Source organism: Xiphophorus hellerii, chromosome 7 (assembly GCF_003331165.1).
Source record: "Xiphophorus hellerii strain 12219 chromosome 7, Xiphophorus_hellerii-4.1, whole genome shotgun sequence".
In the NCBI taxonomy this organism is placed as follows: domain Eukaryota; kingdom Metazoa; phylum Chordata; class Actinopteri; order Cyprinodontiformes; family Poeciliidae; genus Xiphophorus; species Xiphophorus hellerii.
In genome coordinates this window covers 15,917,471-15,942,850 of record NC_045678.1, presented here as the reverse complement: position 1 = coordinate 15,942,850, position 25,380 = coordinate 15,917,471, and the positions used below count along the sequence as shown (strand labels likewise).

General features: G+C 38.0%; 1 protein-coding gene across 3 annotated transcripts in view; it reads right to left on the bottom strand.

The window, feature by feature from the left end:
- The window catches only part of LOC116723221 (glypican-6-like), a 107,065-nt gene that overhangs the window by 47,662 nt on the left and 34,023 nt on the right, over positions 1–25,380 (bottom strand). For all 3 annotated transcript variants that reach the window (XR_004339931.1, XR_004339932.1, XM_032567968.1), the window contains exons 3-4: positions 14,764–15,155; positions 5,190–5,355 (exon numbers count right to left, since the gene is read on the bottom strand). Coding sequence is in view for 1 of the 3 variants with exons in the window: in XM_032567968.1 (XP_032423859.1) it covers positions 5,190–5,355; positions 14,764–15,155 (558 nt within the window). In the remaining 2 variants the exon portion in view is untranslated. The remainder of the gene's footprint in view (positions 1–5,189; positions 5,356–14,763; positions 15,156–25,380) is intronic.

The following is a 25,380-nucleotide window of genomic DNA, read 5'->3' as shown; positions in this document are numbered from 1 at the left end:
TTAACACCCATATGACCAGGTCAACATTTTTCCAGTCTGTTTTTACCCAGTTTTTACGAGTTTGTGTGGAAAAAAAAAATGAAGTACTGTGATTACATTCCAGATGCACTGAAACTGGTTGTCATGGTAACAATTTCTCTGTGGTATGTTAGTGAAGGAAGTTAGTGGAAACGCTTGAGTTTTTTTCTAATTATTACTTAACACTAGCATTGAGCAAGTTGAGTGGATAACACTGTAGGCCAAGTACTGTGCAACACATGTTCAAACTAATACCAGCACCTCCTGCTGGCACGTCTACAGAGACCTCAGAGGTAATTGGCTCAGGAAAGGGGGAGTCGGAAAGAACAACTTTCCAGTCACCTTTCAGTGAAAAGTCAGAGAGGGCAAAAACTGTAGCCAAGGCACTTACATTTTTCAGATGCCTTATTTATGTTGTGGAGAATGTAAGAGTTTTTTTTTTTTTTAAAAGCATAATGAAATCTCCTATGAACCAATCAGAATTAGAATTTATCTAAATCTGTTTTGAGCTTAAATGTCCCATATGAGAATATTTCTTTCCTCCACATAAAAATGGCTGTGGCAAGAACATGAATCAGCCTACTGAACTGCATGCCTCTTGGGACCCTTGGATTTGTTTTTAAAGTAGGATCAATGAGTTGCTGCCAGATGTGTACTGTCTCCCATGTTGTGATATTACCTGATTTTCCTCTGCAAACAACATGACAGCAACAAAACTTCCAAAGCCGTCAAAGAGGTGTGTAAGATGTTGAGAAAAGTGCAAAACTTCTAAGGCTGCTGAAATATTCTATGAAAATGAAGTTGACTATGATATACTGTCAGCATGAATATATTTAGGGAATTTATTATTCTGTCACCTTAATTTCCTTAACATTTTTCTAACAGTGTCCCTTCTCTGTAGGTGCAGAGTCCCCTCACTGTAGTTTGTAGTAGTAGCTCTGCCTACCATTTCAAAAATGACATGGCAGATAAAACATCTGATTATACCTTGTTAAATCAAGTTCAGGGTCAAGTGTTTCTTTTATGAGGGCTGAAGTAGTCTCATGTGAGATGCTGAAGATGCTCACCAAGGAACTACTGATAATAAACAAGCTACTATTTATTTTTTAAAGCTCCTTAATCCATCCTAAGGTCAGACATTTAGACCCATGTTTGACTAAATCCCCCTGTGACTGTGTGTGTTATTGCACAGACATTGTGAATTAACCACACCTTCAATATTGCTGCCTGCTGGCTGTATACAGCCCACACACGGATTAAAAGGAAATAATTTGTCAATGGAAAACATAGATGATACAGGTCAATACTTTTATTATTTCAAGATTACTTTTATAATCTTGCAAAATCTTTTTAAAAAGAAGCAAAGTAAAATTCATCATTTTATTTATTGTCCTTTTTGATTTTTCTGTGCTTTCATTGGACTTTCGTAAAGAATAAATAAAATCCAGTGTCAAAACATTTTGGTAGAGCTGTTTGCTATGCTATGAGCTAATATAGCTGTGAGTTGCGCTTGATGCCAATGTTCAAATACCACACCAAAATATAAGGAAGCAAATTGAAATCTAATAATTTCTAATTTCTGCTTTGAGGGTAAAACCGACTTCAGCTATTTGCTGCCACAGTGCAGCTGCTCACAATGAAAAATATCTATATATATATATATATATAAAAACTCCATGGTCTTTTGTAATTCAACCTTGGAGGAGAAGTATAAATTCTTTCATAATTTGGCAATTTCTGCACAGATAAAACCTGATTAAAATTCTATTGAAACCTCCGTTTTTACTAAATACAAAGAGAAAAATATAGCCTAACCTAAAATGACAGAACTCAAGGAGAATCAGCTCACAGTCTTTGCTGTTCTCCCACCTTTCAGAGTTAGTTCTGACTCACTGGTCCATGCCGTCCCAAGGTATTAGATAGTATGGACCAGTGCTGACCTGAAACTTGTATCAAGACAGGCAGAAAAAAACTGAATCACACTCAGGGGACAACAACAAACAACTGCTTAAAGGTGTGTGAGCCCATCTATCAGGTAGCTGACGGTACGATTGCTCTGTGTTGCTAATGTTGCAATGAATCTGGCTGATGTGTTAATTTGCTAATGCACACTTAATGAGCTAAACATGACACTGACATATGGGGGCTCTGTTACTGAGCTTTTCTCCCACAGTAATCAAATATCACTTCAGTAGTGAAATACAACCTGAGAATTCCTACCACTTAGCTTGCAATGCACAGAACTGTTCCAATATTTATGCTCCAATATTATTCCATCAAACAGAAGCATGAAATGATTTGTGCCTAATTTATTCTGTAACATGGAAATGACCCCAAACAAACAGCCAGGAATGAACTATTTCTAGTCACAAGAAGAACAATGAATTCTGCAACAGATGGTAGGTCCCGACAGAGCTCTGATCTCGGCATCAATGAGTCAGTGAGGGATTACATGAGCTGAGTGAAGCCAGCGAGACTCACTAAATCCATGGAAAACTGAAAAAGTTCTCAGAGCAGTATGGAAGGACCGAAATTCAGCAGAAGCATACCAAAGGGAAGCAACTAATTCCTTACAAAAAAAGAAGAAAAAAATCATACCAGTTATTTATAGAAATATTCAATAATTTAGCAGCTGCCATATGTACAGTAAAGAGGTATCATTCAAATATTTATCAAATATACATTTATTGTTTCTTGTGTGTTAAAATGTTGATAGTTTAGTCAGATTTTTATTAAAATCCCTTTTTCACCTGTAAACGGTGCTTTAAATAAGTATTTGTTGGATCAATAGGGACAAATTGATATAATTTACAGTAATCAGAGCACAAATGTCAGGTCTGGTAAAGTTAACAAGAAATTCCAGATTCTTAAAGCACTCTTTTTTCTACTCACAGGCAGAAAATATAACTATTAATAAATCTAAAGATGAACATTTCTACTGTAAGCAGTCTTAGCATTCAAATATAAGAAAATGAAAAAGTGCTTTGTGACTTTTTTCCTCCGATAAATCATTGCAAAGTTGCATAAAATTACTGTCATAAATGCTAAAAGAATTGTATTTTTAGGTAGAAATTCAATCGACCAGGCATTCTCAAGCTTGCCACTTCCTAATCACATTTTTCTTTGTAGAGCTCAACAGGCCAAGGCTATTTGACAGAATCATTTGATGTTCTATCAAATCTTCTTGAAATATATAAATATTACATGTATATTTGTATTCTCTGCGCCCGAACTGACAAGTTTCTTCTGAACTTCTCTCCAGTTTACTTGACATTCCCCTGCAGTGCACTTCTTTCCTGTAATCAGTCACCATTTAGCACAGCAGGAGAGCAGAATCCCATGAATAAAATCTTTTCATGCAGAAAAGAGTTGAGAGAAGAAAGACAGAAAAAACAGCACCTTTTGACATCTCGCTCAAAGACCAGGCCTGAATTTATGGGTGTGATGTTAAAGTAAAAAACCAGCACAACACAACACAACACCAACTGCAATATTTGTAAGCTAAACAACACAAAACAAATATGTTGTTTCAGAATTACATGTATCAACTATAGCAATATCTAGTTGACAAAACTGGTAACAAGCAACATATTTGATAACTAATATATACTGTCAGCAATGTCTCACTTTTTGGCTAATAACAGCTTGAGATAACTGGTTGTAGTTTGCAAAAAAACTCTTTGACCAATGTCCTTACAAACCCCACGCCGTTCTTCTTGTGTAAATCTCTCAGGCTTCTTCAGATTGGATGTCTTTCAGGCATAGGAGCTAATCTTCAGCTTACTCCAGATTTTTAATGGGACTCAAGTGAGACCGCTGAGCCAGTCAGTCAGTAATGTTCATTTTGGTGTTGCTGCTAACCGCTTTAGGTTTCTTTCAATACCTTCATATGATTTTTCATGATTCCTTCAATCCTATCAAGATCCTCAGTTCCAGGCACACTGACGTCAGCTAGCACCAACACTGCCTCCTAAGGGTTACGAGTACAGTTATAGTCCCATATAGATAAGACTTAACAGAGACAAACCTTTAGCCATTTTTAAGCTACTTTTGAGAACTGAAAAACAATATTTTAAATTAAAGGGTCCATTATTTCATGTACTCCAGACAGGTTATCTAAATAGATCCATGTTGTTACAGATTCTCCTCAATAAATTTTGCAATTAGAGCTTTCTATGGAAATATGGTTACATTTAGGTGAGGAGAAATTAAGATTTAGTTGTTTTCTAACTTATGAAGATCAACAAACATTGAATGTCATGTTCTCTTTACAATTTTTAAGAGCAGCCAAGATAGAGGACCGCTTTGGCAAGTTATACCTTTACCAGTGGAAAGCATAAAAAAATCTTTTACAAAAGAAAGATACTGATGAACAAAATACTTCAGTAAAATGTTTATTCATTTTAAGTGATTCAAGACATTGTAGCAACAGTGATTTGCTAATTACTGTCTAATACCTTGGGACAGTATAATTATTTTTCCATCCATCGTCTTCTTCTAATTGGATATCGTTCACTGAGGTCCAGTTAGGAATCCTAACAAGGCCTCGCCTCAGTAATACTCTTCAACTCATATTGGGAGATCCAAGTGTCCCAAATACACCAAAGATATTTCACAAAAAGTTTTCTGAGAAATATTCTTGAAGTTAGGAATTTTTCCCCAATGTGTTCAGATTCTAAGCTTTTTTCTTTTAATGTTTTTTTATTGTCAGATAATTCCACTGACATGCAATAATCTATTTCAAGACACTTTGCAGTTGTTGCAGTAAACGTATTAAAACAATATTATGTTTCTTCACTTCAGTGCTACTGAAATAAATAGTGGTTACTTTCTTTCTCATTGAATTTATGTCATTTCTATAAAACATTAGTCTCAAAGCACATGAAAAAAACAATTTGCAATTAACCAAAGCCAGCATTGAGCACAGAAGCAACAGTAGTAGCTGTCAAAGTGAAAATTGAATCCATGAAGTGTCTCATCCTTGAAAGCTCGTGTTATACATCAACTGCTCTGTACTTTATCTCTGCATCAACTGCATCCATTTATTAAATACAACCACAGTACAGAGCAATTCTCCCACAGGTCCGCATATTAACACATGTAACAGGCTCAAATGGAAAGAACAGAACAGCAGGTACAAATGTTAATGACTGAGACAACGTTTGACCTACCGATGTACTGGTTCCACTCTGGATCCAGATCAGCTTGATTTGCCAGGCAGCCCTTCATCACGTTAAGGCAGTAATTCTTGCAGGGTTTTACTCCCGGCATGCCACGACAAAAGGGACAGAACAGCATTTTTGTCAGCCCTCGTATACAAGCAGGGGTGCTGTTTACCTACAAGGACACAGAGTACAGAAGCTGTCATTAAAGTCTGTATATGCTCTGTGAGACTGATTACAATCGTAAAGAGAAAATTTTCTCACATTCTAGTGACAAAAAGTCTGACAAATAAATCCCAATTTGTCCTTCAGTTGGTCTTAATAGCTGATGTGTAATTTTGAAGCGTCATTTTTTGATGCAAAAAGAACCTTTGCAGATGATGGGAGTAGGAGAATGCAAGAAGAGCAAGATTTGTTGTAAATAGAAAACAACTTTTTTAATGAGCATATATAAAAATGCAAGTGTGGCCGCTCGTTGACGCCACAGCCTCCTGTGTCGGATTAATTCAAAGTGATAGTTCATGGGGAAAGGGCTGTCGTCGTGAGAAATTTAATTGAAGCCAAACTTAAAGGAATTGAGTGCTATGACAGCGTGTTGGGGAACACATCTTAGTTGGTGATGCCCTCAATACCTATATTTTGTGGCAATAACTTATTCATTGATGCCTGAGTTCAGTGTTACATATATTTTCGGTTTGCTCTTGTTATTTCTTTTACACAACTAAAAAAAACATCTTCATGAACTTCTCAATTTCAGATGTGCAAATGAATATAAATACTTGGAGCTATTACTCTGAATGTAGCTGAAAAAACTAGTTCTAAAGGCCTTTTATTCACAATATGTGGCTTTTAAATATATCAATTTAACACAATTCATATAGATGTTATTTTTGTTTTATTAGATTACAGAACATTTAAAATAAAACCTGTGAACTTAGTTGTGACATTTGTTGTATCATAAATCAAATTGGGCAAATATCAGGAATAATGAAAGTTGATATATTTTTGAAAAAAAAAGCTGTTTATTATTACTTTATCTAAACATACCTCTTTGATCAAGTTTGATCAAAGAGGTATGATCAAACTTGATCATAGGTAACAATCCTGTTACCTAATTTCTTATTCAGTGAATTTTTTACTGAAACAACACCAGAAACTACCTCCCATTCTATCTCATATCCCATTTTAGCAATAGCTGATGATAAAATACAGGCAGAGTAGGACGGTGGACAAAGTTCCCACATTTCACAATTTCTAAATAATTGCACCTTCTACTCCTATGCAACTTGTATATGTTTTTTTCTTCTACTCTCTGTAGCAAAAGATTTTCTTTCTCAGGAAATAAGGTACTTTTGCTTGAAGTTTATCAAATGCTTTCTCTGGCAGACTGATAACCATAGCAACAATATCTGGATTTATTAATATTTTCCTGTCTTTTAAGAGGCCTAGAAGAAAGCAAACACTTATAACCCACTGAGTGAGTGGTGCTTCCATTTAGCTGATTCTAATCAAGCTACTTAAACAACTCAGGTTATTTTCTGGAAAAAGAAAACCTCTCTTAGCTTCAACAAAATGTTTAAGAATTTTGTAGATTGTTAAAATTTTTGACTGTTTTAGTGTTAAATATAGAAATAAGCCAATTTGATTTATCTGCAGATTTTTAGAGAGAACACTGTTAAATGGTTATGTCTAATTGTGGAAGTCCAGCTGCATTAAAAAGGTTCACTGCAAACATGATCACAAACATCTACAAGAGAAATTTTCAGGGAATTCAAGTTAAGCTTTAATAGACCACTAAGCTGCGTGAAAAATTACTGTTTTGCATATAAAAATCTCTGAAAGGGCAAATATTATATCAGCTGAAGTTATACAACAGTTTTAATTAGTAAGCCTTATGTTTTAATGTTAAGATCCAGAGGACCAGATGCTTGCAGTGCTGTTGAGATGGAGTACAGTGGGCTTGCAGCTATTTTCTTTATTCTACATATGAAGCAACAACCAGCTTTTTATTATGCATTTCTCAGTGTGAAAACTTGCTGCTCAAGATTACAAGCCGCTATGCTCCTACTTTTCCGTTGCTCCTTTAAAAATTCAAAAAGTAGAGCTATGAGCCTTTTATGTTTCTCGAGGAAGAGACGCATAAACAAGTAATGACGTTAATTTGGCTTTTGTTGTCTTCTACAGAAATGTACTAGTTTCAGTTTGGTTTGGTCAAATTCCTGTGCCACATGAATACTTTGATAATGATAAAGAGGCTTTTTCCTAGGATTGTGCTTTTTATGTTAAGGCTGTATGACTTTGCCTTCTCGATAAGCGTGGGAAGATAAAACATGAAAACATTTGCTACAAAAGAATATATAATCATTAATAGGTTAAATGGCCCTGCTCCAATAAAGCTTTTGAGGAGCTAACAACTCATCAGAAGAAACTGAAATTAAATGTTCATCTATCCATCAGTCTAATCCCATTTAAACCCAGTTATAATAAATGACAGGATTAAACAACTAAATAAATATAAAATGAAATATTTTTTCAATGTTGGACACAGCTGTTATTTTCTTAATGGACCTTGTAGAAAAAAACTAAAGGACTTATAATATGGTGAGGTTTTATGCTTTAATAAGAAGAGGTGTTATGTAGAAATAAAGAGATTCCTTTTATTTGTCTCTCCATGCAGAGAGAGAGACATTTTCAAAATGCTATGCAGCTCTTTGCATTTTGAAAATTCAGACCATTATTGAAAATGGGATGCAATTTCGACAACTATCGTTTTATTCAGTATAAAAATACAATTACTGTGATTCTGTGATTAGTTTAATCTGAGTATAAATGGCTTTGAGGCCTCAGAGGTTTGCTAGGGAATGTCAGAGAACAAACAAATTCACAAACAGTTTCACCCTTGATTTCTCAAGGGTGAAACTGTTTCCCCTCCAAAATTAGAAAGAGTATAGAACAAATGCATCCCTACCAAACTATCACCATAGCGAATAGGCCATGCAAGAAAGGTACCTATCAAATAAGACATGCCATACTGAGGGTAAAATATGGTGGAGACATCATCATGAAGTGGGCATGCTTATCTTCAGTGGGCACAGGGCAAAAGTCAGGATTGATGGTAAAATGGATGGAGCTAAATACAAGAAAATGCTGGAAGAAAACCATTTTGAGGCTGAAAAAGACTTGAAAGTGAGACAGAGGTTCACCTTCCAGCAGAGCAATGACCCAAAACATAGAGCCAGAGCAACGAGAAAATGATTTAGATCCAAGTGTTTTCATGTTTGCAAATTTCCTAGTTAAAATCCAGACCTAAGTAAAACTGAAAATCTGTTGCAAGCCTTGAAAATTTAGGTTCACAAACTCAAATAGTCAAAGACATGACAAGACATGAACTTGATGGTCTTACCAAATATTGGCATAATGGGATATAAAAGCAAACACACGTCTCACTTTTCAGATTTTTGAAAGTAAAAATAAGTTAGAACCACAAATAATATCCTTTGACAATGATACATTACTTTCAGGTGGTCTAAAACACAAAATCTACAAACATACGGTAAAACTTGTGGCTGTGACGAGACCAAATGGGAAAAATGTACAGGGGAATGCATATTTTTGCAAAGCACTTTGTTGAAGAAGTAGCTGAAATGTATTTTTCTCACTTCTGTAGCAAAAAAGAAATGTAAGTTCACCCTCTCTAATTCAGTGTACTGTAAATCTCTGCAGCAATAAGCCCGGCTGTCCCGTCTTGGTGGCACCGTGAAACGGTCGCCTCCAGCAGGGTGTCTCTTTTCATTATGCTTTCCCTCAATCTGTCATGATGAGTTTATACGTCACGGATCAAAGGGCTGCAGTCCCAGACACCTGACCTGCATCCCAGGGTCCCACTGAAATGTCAAGAGGTGAAGTTGGGACATGCTGGCTCGGAAGGAGCGCGGGGTGTAACCCAGTAAACACGTGCTAACAACACATCCTCTGCGACTGCTTCTAAATGAGCCTCACTACTGTTACTGTAGAAGGGGGGGTGAAGCTGAAGTGAAGGAAATATCTTTTAGGTTCACCGAGTTCACTGTGGTGAGGACCGCCTGAAATGAATCGTGGATTATGTAGAGAAGAGCAGAGTATCTGCTTCCTCTTCTCCGTCCGTCTCCGATAATTGAGGGTTACAACATTTCCACTGGCCTCTGCTTCAACTGTACAAAGGCTCGGTTAATATTTATCATATGGCTGATAATTGAATTAAAATGATTGTTGGGAGGGACGGGGGTCAAGTGGGGTAAACAGAATGGCTTGCAGCATGTTGAATCATCGTTTCTTTCAAACCTTATGATGCCTTTTACAAACAGCTTTGTTGTTGCTGAATGTGACTTCACTGTTATCCTTTGCTGTATTTTCTACAGTTAAATACCACAAAATGCCCAGTAAAACTACCATAAGACATCTTTACAAGTAGTTACTGTAATTTGCATTGCATTATGGGTATAGTACATAGTATTACAGTAACTTACTGTATGTTTTGAATTTGCAGTAATTTACTGTTTACACATTACAGTAGTGGTACTGTACTTATAATATACAGTAAGAATTATATTTGATTCCCAACGGTCATCATACACTGTTAGCCTTTGCTGTATTTATTACAGTTAAATACCACAAAATGCCCAGTAAAACCACCATAAATAGGGTGACCATATTTTCAGTTGGGAAAACCAGGACACGTTGTAGCGAGGGGGGTGGGGGGGTCTGAAAGCGGGGAAACTCTTTTGTAAATAGTAGGTAAACATACATTTGCGCTTTCGTATGTTGTTTTCGTACTGACAGCCACGCTATCTATCTTCTGATTAAGAACAGGGCTGCCCGCACTGACGCGGCTCAGGGATTACGTCACACGCAGGGCCGTGTGCAGTGCCCTAGTGCCTGTAAATATAATGGTCCAATGAAGGTAATTTAAAAAAACAGGACATTTCCTCACTTTCTAAAAAAACCCCGGGACGCCCGGGACAGGACGTGAAATACGGACATGTCCCGGGAAATACGGACGTTTGGTCACCCTACCATAAGACATCTTTACAAGTAGTTACTGTAGTTTGCATTGCATTATGGGTATAGTACATAGTATTACAGTAATTTACTGTATGTTTTGAATTTGCAGTAATTTACTGTTTACACATTACAGTAGTGGTACTGTACTTATCATATACAGTAAGAATTATATTTGATTTCCAACGGTCATCATAGCTGCTTCATCGTGGTTCCCTGTTTCTGTATTTTTACTCCTTTAGTGGTTAACATATTTTTAAGGCAGAAAGAGAGCATGTACTTTTGTTTTTTTCACATCCTAGCTAACATTAATATGCAGTTTATCTAGCTACGTCATCAAGCGTGGCTTCGCTTCCAACTGTTTTCTGATGACGTTTGTTTTAAACTCCGAAGCTTTTTCTCTCCAAGTGCAAGTGCAGCTCTGTCTCCGTGCTGTGGGCTCACACTGCTTCAGCTCTTCAAGACAGGTAAAAAACCACTTCTTAGAAAACTGTTTGAAGCCAAAGCCTAGTCTGGAAATGTACATTTTAGATGGAGTTAACGTAACTTATAGCATCATGCTATAATGCTATAACTTAGCATTATAGCATGAGCTCGTTTGTGCTGGTTAGCCTGGTAAAATAACGTTACCTTTACTAACTCTGGTGTTTTATATAACTGGCATATTGCAACCTTATAAGTTACGTGTCTGTAAATGAGGTGAAAGATAGGAAAATATGATGGTGTTACTTTTTGAGCTGGTTCGGAATTAACGTTAGCAAAGGTGCTAATTTTACCGCTGAAGGTTTTAGCTTGACTTTTACCGCTTAATCTTCCTCGGGCGGCTTTGGGTTGAGATGAGCTCAGTGCTGAGTGTCTGTTAGCATTGTTGTTACATCCTTTGTCGAACAATATAACCTTAACTGATAATTGATCCCCCCCTTCTCTTTTTTTTTTTTTTTACATCTAATGACTGTTCATTTGTTTAAACCATGATCTTGCAGATGTTAAAAGTGCAGATTAGCTATGTAGGTCAGCAAGGATGAATTTCTAACTTTGTTCTTTTTTTTCTTTTCTTCAGATGACCTTTTTTTTAACTCCTAAGCTTTTTCCCTCCAAGTGGCTGTGCAGTTCTGTCCTGCTGACTGCTAACATAGCTTCAACTCTTCAAAAGACAAGACAACAGGTAAAAAGACAGCTCTTCAAACATATTTGAAGCCACAAAATAGTCTGGAAATGTAGAGGAGCAGCTAACCTAATCTATAACTTTGAGCTTGCTACAGCTGGTTAGCCTGCTAAAGTACCATTACATCTCCAACATAGTGTATAAGAGTCTGTAAATGAGGACAAAGGTGAAAAACATTAAAGTAGTTTCTGTTATTTTTTGAGTTGGTTCAGCCACAGTGGCAGGTGGACAAAAAAGTTAATTTCCAACCCTGGTTACACCTAAGGACTGTTCACATGTTTAAACCATGCTCCTGCAAATTTAAAGTTAAGTCAGTACTAACAGGTGCAACTATGTACAGGTGTAAATTCTGCAGCATTTGTACTTCAGAATTTACAGAATTTTGTAGTCATGTGAAGAAACATCAACACACAGCTAATTATCGGTTTGCATGTGGAATAGAGCAATGTCCTGCTTCCTTCAGAACATTTTCTGCATTCAGGTCCCACATGCACAGGAGTCACCGCCATTGTAGAAGTCAGACTGAACACTTGTGGAATGTAATGCTTTAAAAAATGCATTTAGCCCCACAAACTGTCATTCACATCCGCTGTTTCAGAGTGGTAGCAGGATGTAGGAGTAAAATCTAGTCTAGTCTCCGGGATGAGGTTCTCAAAAACCTGTTGTAATCTGAGTGAACTGGCCCTTTAAATATAAATTACTACCAGTAATTCATATTTAAGAGAGTTTTCCTTTTATGTTTTAAAGGTATCTTCCACCAAGATGTCTGTTGAAATGGAAATGACCTTACCCACTACACCAAGGGTAATCATGCTTGGTAAGAGGAATATTTTCTATCACTATAATTTTTTCGTAGCAATGTATGTAATTGTTATGGTAGTCTGTACTTTTACTCACTAGCGTTAGCCTGACAAGGGTTTGTCTATTTTAGGAAATAGCTTGATGTCTGCAACCCGGTGGATGGTCAGTATGGAGGAGAAGGTATTTTTCCAGCCTGAGCAACTACATGACTTTGCCAGCGTCCTTGCTGTCTTTTTTGGGTCATATTCTGTCTTCAATCTGGAGTATCAGGAGTCGGCATCCACCACGCTGGAGATGATACAATGGCAAGTACTCTACACCAAGCCATTTATGAATTAAATTTAATGACAGTTTGACTGATGATGAAGAACCATAGCTGATTGCTGTATTGTACGTCTTCATTAAAAATTACAATTAATATATTTTATTTCTGTTAAAAGATTCTTTGTGAGGATCAATCCAGATGTTGGTACCAAATGCACAGCCAAAGTCGGTACAAGCCGCAAGACGGGAAGTCTTGTCAAGAAGAAAGTAGTCAGTGTCAACTCCCAGATCACCACCTTCTTCCAACAACTTGCTGAATTTGAATGGAGGACTTCCAACTAGGTAAGTATTTTACCAAATGTAAATGTTTATTATTTTGTTGTCTTTTCCTCCTATCTTGCATGCTCTGACTTTACTTTAGCCTTTTTAATATGATTTTAATGATTATTTATAAATGCCATGTGATTCCTACACAATAGCCCTTTAGAGTAGCCTACATCTTTTCTGTGTCCGTGGTAAAAAGTGGATGTCGCTGCATCTCTTAATAAATCACAGAAATGTATAAGTGTGTAGTCGTTTAAGTGTGGTGTATTTTTATACTATGCAGTTTTCAGTTTATTAGGCACACCTTTGCAGTAATCCGTCAGCACCAACAAAATGACTAAAAAGATTGTTGTACTTCATCGTCCCCTTGGGGACATTTGTAGTACGTAATCTTTTGAATTACTGAAGACTGACTGACTGACTGCTTTTGCCATAAACAATCCAAAAACCTGAAGTGAAGCCAGTCCTGCTCATTCTTTATGCAGCTTCTATTATCACTTCAGTCCAATTGATTTTTTTTTAAAACAAATTATCAACTTAATGCTGCTTTATGACAAAGATTTTATGCATGTGAACATTGTCACTTCAGCTTAATTTGTCAACTTCCTGTCGATTTGAAAATGTAGATAACTTCCTGACCATCTCATGACCTCCCACATTGTCTGTCTTATTCTTTACAGTTCAGCTTCCACAAGATGGATCCCACTGCTTTTGTTTGACGAATGGAATAAAAGTTCTTCTGATGTAGGAAATGTGTTCTATGGTTTTGTTGTTTTACAGCACATTATATTGTATTGTGACATTGTTTTTTATGACATTGCGAATATGTAAATGGATTTTATTTCTACAAATCTGCTGAAAATAAATACCTGTTATTCACAGTACTTGGACTAAAATTTCTTTTATGAAATTTTTCGGTTTATGGTAAAATATTCTTATCTTAAAGAAATGTAAACTTTAATTTACAGTAAAACTGACATTATGTTGTGAAACAAGTTTACAGTAGACCAGCTTTACTATAAAATACAATTACTGTATTATACTAGAAACTACATTTACAGTAATGCAGTTATAACTGTAAAGCACACTCACAGTAAAAATTAACTGTGAAATATCATAACAGTAAAGGTACTGTAGAATGGTAATTACAGTAACTTACTGGCAACACTGTTGCCAGTAAGGGTACTGTTGCCAGTAAGAGTACTGTAGAATGGTAATTACAGTAACTTACTGGCAACAGTGTTGCCAGTAAGGGTACTGTTGCCTTACTGGCAACAGTGTTGCCAGTAAGAGTACTGTAGAATGGTAATTACAGTAACTTACTGGCAACACTGTTGCCAGTAAAGGTACTGTAGAATGGTAATTACAGTAACTTGCTGGCAACAGTGTTGCCAGTAAGTTACTGTAAAATTACAATAAAAGGTCTAACAGTGTTCATCTAAGGCTTAGCCTTTTGCTTTTTCTTTTATCTAACTTTTGTAGGTAATCAGAGCTGCTCCAATCCCAAGGCTGCAGCACCAACACTATATTGCATCAAACTGGAAATGACTCCAACACCATGATTAATGGCTTGTGTATGCCGTGTGAACAAATATTAGGCGAGAGAGCAATAAACCTTGATAGCAGAAATGCTTTTCTCTTCACTTTCATTGTCGGGACGACTCTCCCGAGAAATCCACACACCCTTCAAGCCTGTTTCCCAGACAGTGACAGAACAGGCTGCTTTGAGTCTCCCATTTCCTGGAGATGATTACATTAAGAGCGTGAACTAGTCAGAAAGAGTGCAGGAATTCATTGAGAAGAAAGTTTTTAAGCATGTATTTGTTTAGGATAAAATTTTAATTTTATTTGGAGTCAGATGGTAAATATTTTCCACCTGACTGAGAAACCTAAATCAAATTCAGTCTCTTTAAGGTGACAGGACAAAGCATATTTGCATTAACTTATAATCAAGTAAAAATTTAACTCAACTAAACTGGTAAAGAACTTTACCTTTGACACTCTCTGGGCCACTTCCCGACCTACAGAGAGTCCCTGGACGAATGTGCGTGCAGCGATGAATGCACGGGTAACCTGAGCCTTGAGCTTCCTGGGAACATCTCCAAATGGCTTGAGCTCGTCCGTGTACTTACTGATACACTCCAGATAGTCCTCAGTGATGACATACTGGGAGTTCAGCAGTGTGAACATGCGCTCCAGCAGCCGGGACCAAAAGTCATTAAGCATTTCCTCCAGATTAACATTCCCTCCTGTGTAGTAGCGCTTGAGCTCAGCAAACAGGTTCTCAAAGACCTCTGCATTCTGCATGTAAGGCTTGCCGTAGGTCCTCACAAACATCTCATTCAGGGACCGCTCCGTGTTCTCCAGAAGCTCCAGGAAGAATTCTGGGATCGAAAAAAAAGAAAAGACGGTCATATTTACACATGGAAAAATACGGAAATGCAGATTCATTAAAATGACAATAAAGTGTACAAAAATAAATCCAGATATGCAGCACCCATCACAATTACTACCATCCATTTCTGTACACAGCTATTTCTCATTGTGTATAATTTCAAACTAAGACTCAACGTTGGCACCCAGATGTGAACAAGGCAGCAAACACACGTGCAGCTTTACAACCATATTTTTTACCCTGAATCAAACCTAAAAGCAGAAGTGGAGCCTCCTGCATAACCAGCAAGAACGCCACAGCGGCTTCTGAATGGTAAGTCAACAACAAAACACTTGTCTTTTACAGCAGCCATTGTACAGACCCTTCACTTGGGTTGTGAAAGGTTGGGCTTTGCTGAGGTTGCTAGATAATGAGGCAATGCCTTGGCGATTGTGACTTCACAGACAGAAAGTTTATGAAACCATCTGTTTTCCAGACACCAAATAACATCTACTTACTGCCAGAAAAAAAGAGAGATTTTTATTTGTTTCTAGAACCAGTAGAGCCAAAAAATAATAATAAAAAATTGCAAAAAGTGGATTTTGTGTAATAGATTCCATTTAAGTACGGTGGAGATTTTTTGTTCCTCTGGCAAATGGGCCTTGTGGCTTAGCTATCGTGCTTTACATCAGTGACTAGCTAAAACGCCAAGATGTTTTGAATTAAAATGTGGTGAATCTTTTTTTGTAATGGATAATGGGCTGTCGTTGTAATTAAGCAGGATAACGATAGAAAACCTGCGGCCAAATCAACTCAGGGATGGTTCATTTGACACATCAGCCTTCTTCCACGGCCATCTCAACTCTCAGCTAAAACATATAAAAAGCTATGAGGAGAGCTGAAGAAAACAGTATGGGCGAGGATCCAGGAGAGAGGCTCTGTCTTTCCAAATAATAACTACTAAGTCATAATTTGCCTGGGACCTAAATGTGTTTCCATTCCATTTAGCAAAATGCTGCAACTTAAATTTTAGCAGCCATGAATAATGTTATTTTGTAGATTTGATTGGCTTTCTTTTTAAAACTATTAAAAAAGAAGCTTTCCATTCATTTCAACTGATTAAACATACAAAATCCACAGGGGATCAAATTATTTTGTCTATGCAAAATTTTCCAAAAGTTCCTTTATGTGCTGCTAAAGTTTCAGCTTTATTTGCCGAGTTTCTCTTCCTGCTGCTTTTATTTGAAGATTCATATTTTCCTCCTGCCTATGATCCTTCCCTCTCCCTCCAAATATGAAAAGAGCTTCCACAAATAGATACAGCTGTTCTCCATATTCATACAGCAAAACAATACAATGCACCACCATGACAAAATCTCTGTTTTTAGAGTATCTTATGGGGAGCAGCTTAATGTTTTTTAACACTGACACACTCTGCCTGGCTGTCCATGTCCCTCTGTGCCTGGCTTTGTTCCCTGTTCTTTGTCCACCTGACAGCATCATAAAACATTTTATAAGAACATCCTCCGTTTCATAAAAAAGAGTTTAGGCACACTGAAAAAAGAAAAACGAATTCTTTCTTCTCTAACCATTGCCAAATTAATCCAAATTTGTGACAACTGTTCCTTTTATGTATTATTTCAATACTTACAACAAGAGTGTAAGAATATGCCCATCTCGGTACTAAGTGTATATGTATGAAACAACATGTTTTTGTAATAAAAATTTCTCAATTTTCAAAGTGTTTTGAAAAAGCATGCAAATAGTGTAGAAAAAAGTCAAGTTTTAGCTGGTGGAAATATTGCAGTTTTTATGCTTGCCTGGTTTTAAGATCAAACACATGCTTAAATATGAATTGATATTGGTCATTTTACATTTTATAAATAAAATGTTTCTTGATTCTCAAACTGCTTTCCAGTTTTTTTTATTGTCTTATGGTTATTCATGATGAAGTCACAAGGAGAAAAGAATTCAGACATGCCTCTCCACCACCAGACCCTCCAGTTCACACTGGCGGACTCGAATGCGTTCCCAGGCCAGATGACTTTTATACACCCTGATGATCAGTCTAACTGGTTTAAGACATGTTTGGCCATGGTGTGGCCAACATGCAATTGGCAGCCATCAGAAGGATTTTGTGTGGCCCATCCATCCATCCATCCATCCATCTTCTTCCGCTTATCCGGGGTCGGGTTGCGGGGGTAGCAGCTTCAGAAGGGAGACCCAGACTTCCCTCTCCCCAGCCACTTCTTCCAGCTCTTCCGGGGGAATCCCGAGGCGTTCCCAGGCCAGCCGAGAGACATAGTCCCTCCAGCGTGTCCTGGGTCTTCCCCGGGGCCTCCTCCCGGTGGGACGTGCCCGGAAAACCTCACCAGGGAGGCGTCCAGGAGACATCCTGACCAGATGCCCGAGCCACCTCAACTGGCTCCTCTCGATGTGAAGGAGCAGCGGCTCTACTCTGAGTCCCTCCCGGATGACTGAGCTTCTCACCCTATCTCTAAGGGAGAGCCCAGCCACCCTACGGAGAAAACCCATTTCGGCCGCTTGTATCCGCGATCTCGTTCTTTCGGTCATGACCCAAAGCTCATGACCATAGATGAGGGTGGGAACGTAGATCGACCGGTAAATCGAGAGCTTTGCTTTTTGGCTCAGCTCTCTCTTCACCACGACGGACCGGTACAGCGCCCGCTTGACGGCGGACGCTGCGCCAATCCGCCTGTCGATCTCCCGCTCCCTTCTTCCCCCATTCGTGAACAAGATCCCGAGATACTTGAACTCCTCCACTTGGGGCAGGACACCCCCCCTGACCCGGAGAAGGCACTCTACCCTTTTCCGGCTCAAGACCATGGCCTCGGATTTGGAGGCACTGATCCTCATCCCGGCCGCTTCACACTCGGCTGCGAACCGCTCCAGCGAGAGCTGCAGATCACGACCCGATGAAGCCAAAAGGACCACATCGTCTGCAAAAAGCAGAGATGAGATCCTAAGGCCACCAAATCGGATCCCCTCAACACCTTGGCTGCGCCTAGAAATTCTGTCCATGAAAGTGATGAACAGAATCGGTGACAAAGGGCAGCCCTGGCGGAGTCCAACTCTCACCGAAAACGAGCCCGACTTACTGCCGGCAATGCGGACCAGACTCTGACACTGGTCATACAGGGACCTGACAGCCCGTATCAAAGGGCCCGGTACCCCATACTCCCGGAGAACCCTCCACAGGGCTCCCCGAGGGACACGGTCGAACGCCTTCTCCAAGTCCACAAAACACATGTAGACTGGTTGGGCGAACTCCCATGCACCCTCCAGGACCCTGCCGAGGGTGTAGACCTGGTCCAGTGTTCCACGACCAGGACGAAAACCACACTGCTCTTCCTGAATCCGAGGTTCGACTATCCGACGGACCCTCCTCTCCAGGACCCCTGAATAGACCTTGCCAGGGAGGCTTAAGAGTGTGACCCCTCTATAATTGGAGCACACCCTCTGGTCCCCCTTTTTGAACAAGGGGACCACCACCCCAGTCTGCCAATGCAGGGGAACTGCCCCTCTCCTTGGAATGTTTGTGTGGCCCCCTGACCATAAATTAAGAAATACTGGATCAGGTGATAGATGAAACTGGACTCTTTCATTTTTTTGTCAAGATTTTTACAGGAAAATGAAAATTGCTAGGTACAAGAAAATGTCTTTTTGTTAGCTAGTCTTGTGTTTTAAATTTAACTTTACAGTAAGGATGCAAACGCCCATTGACATCTACTCAAAATCAGATGATAGAGTAACATACATCCTGTACCTTTAGCATAATGGCCAACAGCCACTTGCAGTATGCTCACACTGCTCAATAAATCATCATTATCTTTTCGTTTTCAAAGTTCTGCCACAGGAATGTTTTAGAAACATTGGAGACTTCCTTCATGCTTATGTAAGTGTTGCCATCCACCCAGAAAAATCTTGCCAACAGTACAAATTTTGCATAATTGATTGTGTGCATGCAACAATAATGGATGGTGTGGAAGAGAGAAACAGTTGTAAAAAGAAACTAAACATGTTGAAAACTACAAATGAACCTTCTTCTGCTGCAGTTTTAATTAAAAAAAATTTTAGCATTGCAACTTCAGACTCCTCCTTTCTTTGTCCTGGGCAAAAGAGACTAAAGTTAGTTAGGTTGTATTTTAAGTATTGCCTGGTAGATATTTTAGGCAAAGAAAATGTTGCATTTACATCCATCATCCAGCGGTGGGTTCATACACATGCAACTCTTTTGCAATCTGGATTCAGAGCGGTGAACATCTGCTCTGACTGCAGATGGGAAGGAGCGCTGCATGCCACATGCTAGTGCTTTGGGACATAGTCTACTGCTTCTCCTTAAGACGATTAAGAACAATATGTGCTTTCACTTCGGTCTCCAAGTGCCGCAAAACACCAAGAAAATGGCTAAATTTCTTGCTAGTTCATTTTATTGAGAGAGTTGCTGGCAGTATCTGATTACTGGCTACATGAAAAGTTAAAAAACTTTAATGGCAACACTGATCCAACAGAGAATATAAATGGAAAATTATGTCAAGACATAGGACATCCAAGACATACTTCATTTCTTGATTCAAAATAGGATTCTTAGACATAGATGAAGAGTGTGAAGCTTAAATCCCTCACTTTCATCTCAATGGAAAATAATACTATTTTAAGTTTGCTCTCTGCTATGCTGCAGATAGCAGAGCCTGTTGTGAATGTTCAGGCTAGTTAGCATGACAGCAAATACACGATTTTCCTGTAACGGTAAGCCGTTTCTCCGTCTTTAGCACATTGAGCAGCGGTCACGAGGTTGAGTGACAGCGCTAACACTCTCCTCGTGGCTCTGATTGGTTGTTTTTGGCTGGGAGTGGTGCATTTCTTCAGATATCAATAGCAGCTCAGTGGAAGAGATTGATCTTTTCACAGATTTTAGCAAATATGTAAAAAAAACAAAAATTTTTTTTATAAAAGTTGCATACTGCAGGTTTAATGTGACATTTAGTCAAACACACATTAGTTTAATTAATCACTGGGATATGACATTTATAGTTCTGGAAAAGCAGAATTGCTTCATAGCTGCATTAGGTCATCCTGAAATGTTTCCAGTAAAGTGCATTGAGTGAGTGCACTGAAGGCATGTCAGGCCTGGCTTGGGAGATGAAGTAGGATAGGGCTGCAGAGTGATGTGGCCATGTGGGGGTTGAGTTCGGACTGCAGCAGTGTTTAGGTGGGTGGTGAAAATCAGTGGTTTTATTATCTTCATCATTTTGAATTTGATCACCAAATGTTTCAGTTAAAAATCTCAATAATGATTTGAACTCCTCCAATATAAAGTAACTGCTCATCAAACAAATTAGTGTTGTCAGATGCCCTCTGTTCATCACCAACTTTCTTGTATTAAATTGTATCAGCAGACCAAAATATTTTTCTACTTGCTGCTGCTTGTAGTGGACTTATAAGAAGCAGAATTTTAGTGAACAGGTTGATTCGTATGTAGGCGACAAAACAGGATTATTTCCGTCACGTTCAATATGGCCACCATGGCTCAAAATGTCTCATGAATGAGACAAAGTCTGCCAGACAGCTCATGCCATCAATTATGATGTTGCTTTACTCTTGCTCTTCAATGCACTCCAAAAAATGGATCAAGATTTCCTTACCAATTTTGGCAGTCTATTCAAGGTAAAAGCTTGAAGCATCACACTACATGCAAAACCTCCCGTTTGCTGCTCACTACCTGTTAGATTCTTTCCAGTCCCTTCACCACCCCAGCATCCACCCATGGGCTCTATAATTAGAGAGTTTCTAATTCCCTGGCATGGAGTGAGACATGTTTAGTGGGAGGAGATACTCATCACTTCAGGAAAGAAGCATGGACATGGAACAATGAGCTCTGAGCCAAGAGTCTGAACTTATTTTAGACAACAAACCCAAACTCGTTTGAATTGACAACAATCTCTATTTTATATTGTAATTTCCTGGGTTCACTGATGAGCTACAACACAGTCCTGGTTTTCCCTGCCTAAACTATTTCAGATTATGAACTAAAGGTGAATGCAGATAAAAAAAAAAAAAAAAGGAAAAAGCCTTTTGATCAGCATCATTAGGTAGTGGCAGTGCATGGCTGCATTTTCTTGCAGGCCTCACCTGATTGACTTCCAAATAAGTAAAAGAAAACTCACCTGGAACACAACTCACAAAAAACGTTTTGTTATATTCAATTGTTTGTGCCGCCCCTTGATGGAATGGAAATATGGGTAGAGAGCCACATCACCCATGAAAAAAAAGTCAGCCAATAGAAAGACTGTGACAATGTGTTCATCCCCTGATGGGGGGAAATGTCCAACACACATATTTAACATAGACTGTTACTTGTTAACCTAGCTCTGTCATCATCTCACACAATGTTGTAGTATCTGGCCTGATGGTCTGCTCTGTAGTACCTGGTTATAGTAGGTGATATCACACCTGGCCCTGTGAACACCAGTAAGAGAGCCTAGTTTTTGTGGCCATATCATGGAAAGATCCTGTGAGTATTTGAACTATGTAACTGTCAGGATTTAACTGAGTCAGGCTCTTGAGTAGACTAATAAATTTTCTACAACTACCACTTTTTTCTTGAAGTGAGAATGTTCTTAAAGCAGTGCAGCAGAGGTAGGTCACATTTCAACCCCACATGAGAAATGCACATTGCAGCCAATTATCATAATGGTCCAGTCAAAAGTGTAATGGATTTAAAGTGGTCATTATCTCTGAGCAATGCAGGTGAAGAAAAAAACGACATAACACTCAAATTATATCACAAATCACACTGGACTAGTTTTATCAAGAGAACAGGAAAAAAAAGTGTGAGAAAAAGGGTCTTCCGTTCCTGGATGTATGATAAAGAATGTAAAAGGCCAACATGAATGAGAATGTATTTATAGTAATTATATAGAAACTTAGATTCCAGCGGCTTCTATATCTGTTTAGCAGAAAACTGATTTATCACATACAATTAGTGTGAAATGAAGTTGATACGTTGTCACAAATAATTATTGTCCATTTCCACGTCGTATCAGGTTTAATACGTTTTAAATGACTGCAGTAGTTCCTCTGGGGAGCTGATAAAATTAGCTTACCTTTTGCTACACTTTTGTATCTTTCATCACAGGCTCCTTTTGTTTTACATCCAATATAAAAAAAGAACAGCACTAGAATGAACTCAGGTAATATTAAATATGCAGAGTTTCAAACATTACTTGTGCCTTATTGATGAGTTTTACTTAATAGGATCAGTCAGCAGTGCTGGGGGATACGCTAAATGAATAATGACAGCTTCTGAGAAAAGTTCACTCAAAAATAAATAATTTAATTTAAAATAAATTCAGTGCAGTCATTATTAAATTTAGAAAATAATAATCACTAAATATGAGCAGTTTATTCTCAATGTGCATAAGACAGTTATGTAAGCTGTCCTGTTTTGGAGTGATTAGAATGAATAATTATGGCTCATTATGAATAGTCTGAATCTGAAAGCATGAGAAAACAATACATCGTCACTGAATTAATTAGCATTCTGTTTGGAAATGTAGCAAAAGGCAAAAAAAAAATGTGTAAGGCTTTCATAAATCTTAGCACATCAGTAATAAAGATGTTTGACCAAATTAAGATGCAAAAATACAATAGTGAAATATTGGGCAACAGCATATTTAATAATCTTGGCATGCCGGAAGCTCATAATATTTCACTGACAAATCTCCATTTGGCACTGACTTCTTGCTGTGTACACAAGGCTGTGCAGAGGTTTTACAGAGCTTCCTTGCTCTCGGTTTCTATGCTTCTATTGATGGATGATCTCTGTGATGGCAAAGATATCAGTAGTCTATTTCAACAGTCTTGAAGCAGTACCCATTTTTTGAACTTTTGAGCTACATAATAAAAGTAGAGAGATTTTTATGAACTTGTGGAGAAAAAGTATTTTTGGAAATCGTAATTATAAAGTTAGCCAGATAGAAGAAGGGGGAAAAAAAACAAGAAGAGTGATCAGGTTAATTTTCCAGTTTTTTCATTTCAAAATGACTCTTATTTATCTTTATTTATCCAGTGCTATAAATTCAATTAAGTAATAACAGCTAATTTCAAGGCTTACCACATCAAATAAATACACCAAGTAACATACAGGACCTTGCAAAGGTGTTATTAGCCCTTTAACCTTTTTACATTTTGTCATTTAACAACAAACTGCTCTGCATTTTATTTGGCTTGTCTGTGACAGAAAGGCACATAGTAGCACAGATAACTGAAGGGAAATAGGTAGTACAATAAGTAACTAAAAAAGCACAGTGTGGTTTTGTCTTCAGTCTCACAAAAAGGACGTTCTAGAAAGTATTATTTTTCTTTTACCTTCACAGTTGTGCACTACTTTGTGTTGATCGATCACATAAAATCCCTAAAAACTGTATTGACGTCTATGGCTGACATGATGTGAAAAAGTTCAAAGTATTATGTATTATTATTATGCTTTTGCAAGGCAAACTGAAACCAGTCGGATGTTTCCAACAGCAGCATTGACAAAACCTCCATCTATAAAACCAGGCCTGAATAAGCTACAGAAATTGTATGCTGTAGAGTAAACAGCTGTTATTACCAGCAGAACTCTCCGTGTTCTCAGCAGGACTCCAACCAGTCGGAGACGGAGTCCATCACTATGTAGGTGACAGTTAAAAGCGCAAACAATAACACACGCAAGTTGGTTTTCAGCCCTTTTGAGGTTTCATTCCCATACATGAAACAAGCTATTGTGCCGCACTTTAAATTCCACATGTCAATCATAAACTGGGTCATCGATTGGCCAGACCAAAAAGAGCTGCTCTGAGTGGAAGAGAGAGTCCTTTTATTTCTCCATTTCCTTCTGTTCATATCTAATGCAAAACTACCACCCAGTTACACAGTGGCACTTAAAATCAGAGGCTTTAAATGCACTAAGGTGGAAGGAAATGTCTGTAAAACGGCTTTACTTTAGAAATGTTAAAAATCCTGAAATAATATGTGGAAAAATCACAATTAGTTCTTAAATTACAGATATATCACATGTATTTATATAAGTTCGACCTTTGGCACTATATTGCAAGTTTTCCTGCCTTCTCTCTCCCCTGTTTCTTGTCTGAAAAAAAAAAAACTTCAATATGTTAAAATGTTTAGCCATTTCTTAAATAAAACAGTATCCTCAGAATCATTTCTAAACAGTTGCATTAGTGAAGCAATTGCACGTCCAAGTAAAATGGTGAAAAGGGAGACTTGCACAATAATTGTACGACCATCAATTTACACTGCTTGCGTCTCCGCTTCACTCCACCACAGAACGGACTCCAAAGAAAATACATACCCAGTAAAGAGATGGACAATAAATCAGTATCAACATATGTCACAATAGACACATGATCAATATCAATAGATAATACATCTGATAGAATATTCAATATATAGAATATTGAACTCCGATCCAAAACTGCATAACTTTCAAGTAGATGTAGGCAGAGGAAAGCCTTTAACTGCTCTACCTCTCACTGTGAGCAAAGCAAGGTGGGCAGCATCAACTTTACACCATTTCAGATTTTGCCACCATGAATAATAACTGCATAAAACAAACAATGGTATTGAGTGAAAACTATGGATGAAACAAGAAAGGTCTTAGCAACATTTCAGATATTTAAAACTCAACAAAAAAATAAATTTTCTCAAAACACAACATATATTAATTAATTTATTTGCATAAGGGAATTGCAGTAGAGCCGCATCCAGTGTAAGGGGTAACGCTAAAAAAAATAAATAAAATAAAATAAAATTTATTCTGATGACATGCTTGCTTGGAGAGATTGGAGTATTAAGGCCTGTGTGCAAATGCTGATCAGAACAACCAGACATTGCTCCATCTAACCTGAAAACTGACAGAAATTAATCATTTCATCTTGTAGTTTATGGCAAAAGTGATCATTCCCCCAACGTTAATGCAACGTTAATGGGTGGAGTGTCTGTTTTTAGGTCTCTAGATTCCAGCAGCCACATTTCTCCTGACCTCTTTGAATAAATTACTATATAACTCTCCAGTTTATGAACTCAAACTAAAACTAGAGATTTTGCTATCACCATTTTTGTCATGGATTGCCATTTTGTTATGATGCCTTAGTGTGGTATTCCATACATAATGTCATCACTCAGCAGCAACGTCTAGTTCTCAGTTGCCTTGA